The sequence below is a fragment of the Physeter macrocephalus genome, chromosome 15, assembly GCF_002837175.3.
Source record: "Physeter macrocephalus isolate SW-GA chromosome 15, ASM283717v5, whole genome shotgun sequence".
Classification (NCBI taxonomy): domain Eukaryota; kingdom Metazoa; phylum Chordata; class Mammalia; order Artiodactyla; family Physeteridae; genus Physeter; species Physeter macrocephalus.
This window is the reverse complement of record NC_041228.1, coordinates 41,419,052-41,428,507: the sequence shown is the minus strand read 5'-3', so window position 1 is coordinate 41,428,507 and position 9,456 is coordinate 41,419,052. Positions and strand designations below refer to the sequence as shown.

Below are 9,456 nucleotides of genomic sequence, written 5' to 3'. Positions count from 1 at the left end.
CACGAACCCGCGTCCCCTGCATCGGCAGGCGGACTCTCAACCACTGCGCCACCAGGGAAGCCCTATGGTTTCCTTTGTTGTGCAAAAGCTTATAAGTTTGATTAGGTCCCATTTGTTTATTTTTGCTTTTATTTCTATTGCCTTGGGACACTGACCTAAGAAAATATTGGTACGATATATGTCAGAGAATGTTTTGCCTATGTTCTCTTCTAGGAGTTTTATAGCGTCTTGTCTTATATTTAAGTCTTTATGCCATTTTGAGTTTACTTTTGTGTATGGTGTGAGGGTGTGTTCAAACTTCATTGATTTATATGCGGCTGGCCAACTTTTCCAACACCACTTGCTGAAGAGACTGTCTTCCTATTGATATTTTATTAATTTAGGTCCTGATGATTTTATTACTCTAATACATGATTTCCAACCTGTGTTCTTTAGAGCCTAGGATAGAGTTTCAGGAGTGGGGGGAGTGATGCAGTTTTTACAGTGAGAAGAGGACTAAGACCAGGACCCCAGGAAGCACCAGAATGAAAGAGTGGGAGAGAGGCAGGGTAGAATCCAGAAAGAGGATTGCACAGGAAGAGAACAAGGCAACGGTTGCCACTGAAGCACTGATTTTCCTTCACGTATGGAGGAGCTACTTCCATTTATTTTTCCTAAAACTTTTCAAAGCTCTACCATTTCATTCTGGAAAAGACCGTAAGCCATCAGTCTTATCCTCTCTATCGAATGTTGGAAGCAGCCTGAGTACAGTGGAAAGATCACCAAAGCTCTGGCTCCACCCCTCGACTGTTGGGAAACCTTGGGCAAATGATAACTCTGGAACTTCAGTGTTTTCATTGGTTAAAACATGTGTAACAGGGTCGTTTATAGGAGAAAACTAGAATCATGTATATGAAGAAAGCACTATATGATATTTGCTAACATTTGCCCATGTTTCTAGATGTCAGGCCTTGTTTAAAAAGCTTACCTGTACTATCAAGTTCTGCCTTTAATTCTCTTATCAACCCTAAGATTAGGCACTATTATAATTCCTGATTTACAAATATGAAAAGTAAGGTTCAGAGAGGTTTGTTTGCACTCAATATAGATCGTGTGCACGATCGATGAATACACTTTTTTCAACTTCGTTAATAAAAAACACAAGAACAGGGCTTCCCTGGTGGCGCAGTGGTTGCGAGTCCGCCTGCCGATGCAGGGGACACGGGTTCGTGCCCCGGTCCGGGAAGATCTCACATGCCGCGGAGCGGCTGGGCCCGTGAGCCATGGCCGCTGAGCCTGAGCGATCGGAGCCTGTGCTCCGCAGCGGGAGAGGCCACAACAGGAAGATCCCACATGCCGCGGAGCGGCTGGGCCCGTGAGCCATGGCCGCTGAGCCTGAGCGATCGGAGCCTGTGCTCCGCAGCGGGAGAGGCCACAACAGGGAGAGGCCCGCGTACCGCAAACAAAAACAATAAAACACAAGAACATTACAGAATGAAGGTAAATGTAAAATGGTCTTAATAACTCTAGCCGGGATATGAAGAGAGTTAATTAGGCGCTAAACACTGAGAGCTAGCCCTGAGAAGCAGCAGAAAAGCTAGATCTCACGTGGGCCGTCAGCTGTCTCGGAAAGGGGGCGGGGACGCTGGCGCCCAAGACACGAGGGCACATCCGCCGAGAGGACCTAGGTAGTAGGAAATCTCAGAAATGGAAGTGGGAAAATTGAAAGCACCGAAAACAAACTTTGCCTAGATCACAGTTTGAACTTGTAGTGTTCACTGCCTTTTACGAAGACAATGAGGCCTATTGATGAGGCTGTTTCATTTGCTCGCTGAGAAACTCCCAGGGAACCGGGAAAACCAGCCTGCGACCCAATTTACCCGGAAAACCAACCTGCGACCCAGTTTACCCGCAAGCCGTCTCCCAAGGCAACTGAGAGGAGGCGTGGTCTGAGGATAGATCCCGCCCACTTTCTCCAACTGAAATAACGATTGGCTTGGAGGCGCGGCGGTGGCGCCGGGAGGCGGATCCAGGATCCCCAGCTCTGGCTGGGCCGCGCAGCCATTTTGGACTGTGTGGGTTTCCGGGACGTTCCAAGTGCGTACTAGGTCCTAGGGGTTCCGGAGATCACAGGCCCAGGGCCCGCGTCCGAGTGTCAGGTTGGAGCCGGGAAACGTCCCGGGGGGTAGCGGCGGCGGGGGCAGGATGAGCGCGGAGGCGGCGGACCGGGAGGCGGCCACCTCCAGCCGGCCCTGCACCCCGCCGCAGACCTGCTGGTTCGAGTTCCTGCTGGAGGAGTCGCTGTTGGAGAAACATCTGCGCAAGCCCTGCCCGGGTAAGCGCGGCGCCTGCAGCTCGAGCGGAGCGGGACCCGGCCACCGGCGCTGCCCTCCCGTCTCTCACCATCCCGCGCCTTCTCGGCCACGAACCTGCGGCTCGGGAGGCGGGGACCGGAGCCGAGCTCTGGCGAGGCCCCCGGCTAAGTATTAAACACACCAGTGTGGGAGCACTGTTGTGGGAGGCCAAAGAAAGGCGCAAAACAAAGGCGCTTCCGCATCCACCCCCTTTTACTGTTCGGGGTTTTAACACCTGCGAGATGGCCTTGTGAGAGTATTTGGGTTGGGGAGACTAGGTCGACCTCTCCTCTTGACAGAACCCCGTACAGTTTGGGGAGATGGGGAGAAATCAGCGGTTCGGGGGCTGATCCTGACACTAATTAGTTAACTATCTTAGGTTCCTATTTAACTTGTTTTATTCCTCAACGAGGAGACTTTACCGACTCTTAATTATATATTTCAAAGTTAAACTGTAAATCAAAATGAAGAAATCTTTGAAAGCAGAAAAAAACTACAATTACAAGATGGTTATTGTATGATGATGATCATGATTAATATCCCAGTTAATGAGTGCTCTCAGGGAAGGTGGAAAACCCCAGGCATTTTTGGAAAGAAAAGGTAAGTTCCTTGGATGATATTTTGCTGATAAAGTTCGAATCCAGATGTGGCTTGTTCAGTCTAATAGACTGGCCTTAGTCTCCTGGTGGAGACTGCTGTGCGAGAAGTTAGTGTACTTCACTTGGGCAGTTTTACCACCTATATTGTATTATGTTCTTTTAATTCATTGCTTTTGACTAACGTTTGTTGAGTGTTTCTGCGTGCCAGTCACTGTGCTTAATGCTTCATATCTGTTATCTCATTTAATCAGTCTTCATAGTAATCCTGTGAGGTAGGTGGCATTATCCTCTATTTTGCATGACAGAAACAGGTGCAGAGGTAACTTGATGCAGGTCCCACTAATTAAGCGTTAAAAAAGTGATTCTAAAGATGACATCTCTTTCCTCTAATTGACGTTCGTTGTTTGCTGAACTGGAAATCTATAACCATTATGTTCTTCCCTGTAAAGTGCTTTCTTCTGCAGGAATCTGTTATCCTTTCTTCCTTACACCCTTCCAGATCTTTCCCTTTAATCCACAGGCACACTTCTTATAAATCATAATCCTTAGTTATTCTAACTACATAATAGTTTGGATTTTTTTTAACTTTCTTTTTAATTGAAGTATAGTTGATGTACAGTGTTTCAGGTGTACAGCAAAGTGATTAAGATATATATATATATTCCTTTTCAGATACTTTTCCATTATAGGTTATTATAAAATATTGAATGTAGTTCCCTGTGCTATACAGTAGGTCCTTGTTTATTTTATATGTATCTGTCAATCCCAAATTCCTAATTTATCCCTCCCCCCTTTCCCATTTGGTAACCATAGATTTGTTTTCTTTGTGAGTCTATTTCTGTTTTGTAAATAAGTTCATTTGTATCACTTTTTTAGATTCCACATAAAGTGATGTCATATGACATTTGTCTTTCTCTGTCTGACTTACTTTTCTTAGTATGATAATCTCTAGGTCCATCCATGTTGCTGCACTGGCATAATTTCATTCTTTTTTATGGCTGAGTAATATTCCAATGTATATATGTACCACATCTTCTTTATCCATTCATCTGTCAGTGGACGCTTGGGTTGTTTCCATGTCTTGGCTATTGTGAATAGTGCTGCTGTGAACTTATGGGTGCATATTTCTTTTCAAATTAGAGTTTTCGTCTTTTCCAGATATATGCCCAGGAGTGGGATTGCTGGATCATATAGTAACTTTATTTTTAATTTTTTAGGGAACCTCCATACTGTTTTCCATAGCGGCTGCACCAGTTTACATTCCCGTCAATCATGTAGGAGGGTTCTCTTCTTTCCACACCCTCTCCAGCATTTATTATTTGTAGACGTTTTGGTGATGGCCTTCCTGACTGGTGTGAGGTGATACCTCATTGTAGTTTTGATTTGCATTTTTTTTTTTTTTTTTTTTTTTTTTTTTTGTGGTACGCGGGCCTCTCACTGTTGTGGCCTCTCCCCTTGTGGAGCACAGGCTCCGGACGCGCAGGCTCAGAGGCCATGGCTCACGGGCCCAGCTGCTCCGCGGCATGTGGGATCTTCCCGGACTGGGGCACGAACCCGTGTCCCCTGCATCGGCGGGCAGATTCTCAACCACTGCGCCACCAGGGAAGCCCTGATTTGCATTTCTCTAATAGCGATTTGGAGCATCTTTTCATGTGCCTGTTGGCCTGTTTGGATTCCTTTGTGGTCAAAAACTAATACACTGAATCCTTTGGATCTTCATAATTAGAACTTAAGTTCAAGAATTATTTTCTTTTAAATCCTAGATCCTGCACCAGTTCAACTTATAGTCCAGTTTTTGGAACAGGCTTCTAAACCTTCAGTTAATGAACAGAACCAAGTTCAACCTCCACCTGATAACAAGAGAAATCGTATTTTAAAGCTTCTTGCTCTTAAAGTTGCTGCACATTTGAAGTGGGACTTAGACGTATTAGAGAAAAGGTATACAAGATTTAAATGAATTTATTTTTAGTACTGTTAGATATCTTGGTTTATTTCAATATGTGTTCTTATAATATTGGCCCTTAAAATGAAAATTATTTTTCTCTGCATTCTTGGTAAAATATGCAAGTAGTTTTCAAAAGGTGTAAGAAAATATTCGACTATTAGATGAATTTAAATAACCTTTTAAAGTATAAACTTGGTGTTATCAATAATGAGCCATTTTATTATTGTTCTTTTTTTTGATGTGATAAGTAGGAAAGTCCATGCCTAAACAGTTTTAAATGTTCAGTTTACTTTTATATATCTGAAGAAAATGAATAAAAATTAATGATGGATGGTACATAATGTATGGATGATTCCCTATTGAATAATTCAGTTAATTTTACTGGGCATAAATCAATCACTATCTCCCAAACTATTAAGCTGTCTCATTAGAATCAGTGGTTATTTGTTTACAAATAAATAATTTCAAAGGCGTAGTTATAAAATGATTTGTTTTCATCCCCTTCTCACAATTTAAAAAGAAATACCTTATAGAACATTTGGGAAAATTCAGAAAATAGGAAATAATAGAGGAGGGAAGAGAAGTATTTTTAACATTTTTGTGTGATTTTTGTTGTTTTTCTCCCTTTATTTTTTTTTATTTTTTATTTTTTTGTGTGTGTGTGTTACGCGGGCCTCTCACTGTTGTGGCCTCTCCCGTTGCGGAGCACAGGCTCCGGACGCACAGGCTCAGCGGCCATGGCTCACGGGCCCAGCCGCTCCGCGGCATGTGGGATCTTCCCGGACCGGGGCAAGAACCCGTGTCCCCTGCATCGGCAGGCGGACTCTCAACCACTGCGCCACCAGGGAAGCCCCTCTCCCTTTATTATTAAACAAGTTGTGAACATACCTTATATACTGTTTTGATTTGTTTTATTTCACATAGCAGGATATCATTAACATTTTCCCATTTTGTTTTTTGGAGTTTATTCCATTGTATAGATAATTTATTAACTGTTCCTCCATTGACAGTTTTCTCTAGTTTTTCACTTTTATAAATGACAGAGCCTTAAATGTCTATGTCCGTAAACTTTATCTGAATTTCGAGTTACAGCCTTAGTATAGATTGTTAAATTGCTTGGTCAAGTGGTATAAGCATTTTTAAAGCACATGATGCATATTACCAGATTGTATTCCAAGAGAGTTGTATTAGTTTATACTCACACTAGTAGTATCTAAACATTGTTTTTTCACCGTATCTTCTATAGCATTAAAATTAGAATTAAAAAAAAAGTTTTACTCTTTAATCTAAGGGGAAACTTATCCATTAATAGATTTGAGGCATATCAACAGGTAGCAGTGTGTACAAAAAAGTATGATGTATGTGTTACACTTGGAAAATTGAGCATTGATTGTCTATTTGATGGAAAGCAATTAAAGTTTTTTTAGATGTGAAATTTATACTGTCATTATGTTAGGAGGTAATTTTTTGGAGATATATTCTGAAATACTTGTGGAAAAAATGATTTAATGGGAATTTGCTTCACAATAATATGGGAAGGAGGGAAGTGGGTGGAGTGGAGATGAAACAAGATTGGCTATCAGTTGATAATTGTTGAAGCTGGATGATGGGCACATTGGGCTATATTATATTATTCTGTCTACTTTTCTATATGTTTGAATTGTTTCATAATGAAAGCTTAAAAAATCTTTTTGAATTTGATAGGTATATTTTCATATAAGTTGTTGAGACAGGTTAATAAACTGGTTCTGTAGATTTACTCCTTTAACAGTATAATTATTTTTAGTGAAAATACTGAATTGTGCATTTCGTGCTTACACAGCTTATTTATCTTTTGATTCTTCCTTTTTAAGTTTGTCTGTTCCAGTATTGAATATGTTACTAAATGAACTGCTGTGCATCAGTAAAGTTCCTCCTGGAACAAAGCACGTAGACATGGATCTGGCCACTTTACCTCCAACCACTGCCATGGCTATACTTCTCTACAATAGATGGTAAATGTTTTCATAAACCTGAAATGTGTTGGGCAGCCTCTCTTTAATTGCACTCTGACTTTCAGGGATATGCTTTTAAGTTACCCCTTCTACTCTAGGAATCTCTCAGAGGATCTTGGGAACAGTGAATCTGTTGGTGGAGAAAATTTATGACTGCATAGATGAAAAGAATTCTGATAAAGATGTGGATGACTTATAAAGTTTTTATTATATATCAGTTAGAATTTCAGATAGTTTTTAAGTCTTCTCAGGAGTACTTGAAAAAATACTTGAAATGATATTTATAGTGTGTTAAATTTTGACTTTTTGGTCTTTTTTACAGGGCAATTAGGACAATTGTTCAAAGTAGTTTTCCTGTCAAACAGGCAAAACCTGGACCTCCTCAGTTAAGTGTGTAAGTTGGCCAATAAGACCCTTACTTGGCACTTTTTTCATCAGAATTTTTTTTTAACTTTGTAAGTTTTTAATAACTCCTGGTACAGAAGGAGTAGAGCAGAAATCAGAGGGCAGAAGGCCTGCATAAAGGTGGGTTTGGAGGAGTTAGAAGGGTGAGAGATTCAGATAGTGCCTTGGATATCTAGAGTAGAGAGCTCTGAAAAAGAAGGGGAGCACTTTTTAAATTGTGCCTTTCATCTTAACATTAGCTGACCTGCTTCCACGTATTAAGATGGTTTTCATTTAATTAAATTTACTTGAAGGAGATATATTTGTTTTGTATGCTGGAAATTATTTTAATTTAGAGTGTAAAAGTTAATTACAATAGTTTGATCATATCCAGAGTTTTAAACCTAGTTCTTAAATTCCAGATAGCAACTTACCCAAATTTGGAGGAAGAAAGTGTAGTTTCTAACTTGATACAAATGAGCTTTTGATATCAGTAAATTTTATTCTTAAACTGAGGGTTTGTTTATCCTTAATGTCTTAATCATTAATTCATCTAAAGAGTTTAGCAGCATTCCTAGCACATTTAAAATGCCTAAGAAATATCTGATAAGTAAATGAATAAATGGAAGAAATCATTATTTCTAGGCAACATTATTTTCTAATGCTACCTACAAATATCACCTAAAAATATCATTAGTAGAGGGACCTTGGTGGCGCAGTGGTTAAGAATCCGCCTGCCAATGCTGGGGACACGGGTTTGAGCTCTGGTCCAGGAAGATCCCATATGTCGCGGAGCAGCTAAACCCGTGCACCGCTACCACTGAGCCTGAGCAGCTACTGAGGCTGCGCTCTAGAGCCTGCGAGCCACAACTAGTGAAGTCCGTGGGCCTAGAAGCCTGTGCTCTCCAACAAGAGAAGCCACCGCAGTGAAAAGCCCACATGCAGCAACGAAGACCCAGTGCAGCCAAAAATAAAAATAAATTAAAAAATATATATATCATTATTAGAAAATCATTTTCTGGGTAATGTTTTGATGCTTAGCATTTGTGTTATATTTTTGTTTGCATGTCTATATCACCATGCAGGTGCTTATCTTTTGTTACTTTTGTTTGTTTGTTTGTTTGTTTTTTGCGGTACACGGGCCTCTCACTGTTGTGGCCTCTCCCGTTGCGGAGCACAGGCTCTGGACACGCAGGCTCAGCGGCCATGGCTCACGGGCCCAGCGGCTCCGCGGCATGTGGGATCTTCCCGGACCGGGGCACGAACCCGTGTCCCCTGCATCGGCAGGTGGACTCTCAACCACTGCGCCACTAGGGAAGCCCGTTTTGTTACTTTTTAAACACCAAAAAACTGTTTGAGGAAATGAATAAATGAAGAAGTAAAAAAAAAAAAAAAAAAATGAGTTTTTTTTTTTAAATACAAAGCAAAGGAGAAAATAATGGTAAAGGAGCATCAGCATTGAGTTTTTGTTTGTTTTTTAAGCATGAAAAGAAATAGCATTAAAAACATTTTAATTTAAATTCAACCTCACTTTCAAGAATGATCTTTAAGTTTTGAATTTTCAGTCTTTCAAGTAATGTTTGATACTCTTCAATCATTTCTCTTTTAGTATGAATCAGATGCAACAGGAGAAAGAGCTAACAGAAAATATTTTGAAAGTGGTGAGTATTGGCATCAGTTACACTGTAACTTTTCTGGGACATATTTAGAGCATGTGTAGGTGCTTCTTCTAATCTTAGGTATATAAGAGTTGGCAAGGTCTAGTTGCAATGGCATTTAGATTTTTACTTGTTAGAACATAGTTTGGTAATATTCTAAATTGTACATTGAAAAAAAATTAATTAATTTTGGCTGTGCTGGGTCTTTGTTGCTGTGCCTGGGCTTTTCTCTAGTTGCGGTGAGCAGGGGCTTCTTTTTTTTTTTTAATTTTATTTATTTATTTATTTATTTATCTTTGGCTGCGTTGGGTCTTCGTTTCTGTGCGAGGGCTTTCTCTAGTTGCGGCGAGCGGGGGCCACTCTTCATCGCGGTGCATGGGCCTCTCACTGTCGCGGCCTCTTGTTGCGGAGCACAAGCTCCAGACGTGCAGGCTCAGTAGTTGTGGCTCACGGGCCTAGTTGCTCCGCGGCATGTGGGATCCTCCCAGACCAGGGCTTGAACCCGTGTCCCCTGCACCGGCAGGCAGACTCTCAACCACTGTG

The 9,456-nt window shown here is 41.2% G+C and overlaps 1 protein-coding gene across 1 annotated transcript in view; it reads left to right on the top strand.

Moving 5' to 3' along the window:
* The first annotated feature begins 2,044 nt into the window (after nucleotides 1–2,044).
* INTS8 (integrator complex subunit 8) overlaps nucleotides 2,045–9,456 on the top strand; it is a 49,768-nt gene continuing 42,356 nt past the window's right edge. Inside the window, exons 1-5 of the mRNA XM_024115885.2 lie at nucleotides 2,045–2,314; nucleotides 4,696–4,870; nucleotides 6,731–6,871; nucleotides 7,194–7,265; nucleotides 8,865–8,916. Coding sequence (XP_023971653.1) covers nucleotides 2,185–2,314; nucleotides 4,696–4,870; nucleotides 6,731–6,871; nucleotides 7,194–7,265; nucleotides 8,865–8,916 — 570 coding nt within the window. The 5' untranslated portion in view covers nucleotides 2,045–2,184. The remainder of the gene's footprint in view (nucleotides 2,315–4,695; nucleotides 4,871–6,730; nucleotides 6,872–7,193; nucleotides 7,266–8,864; nucleotides 8,917–9,456) is intronic.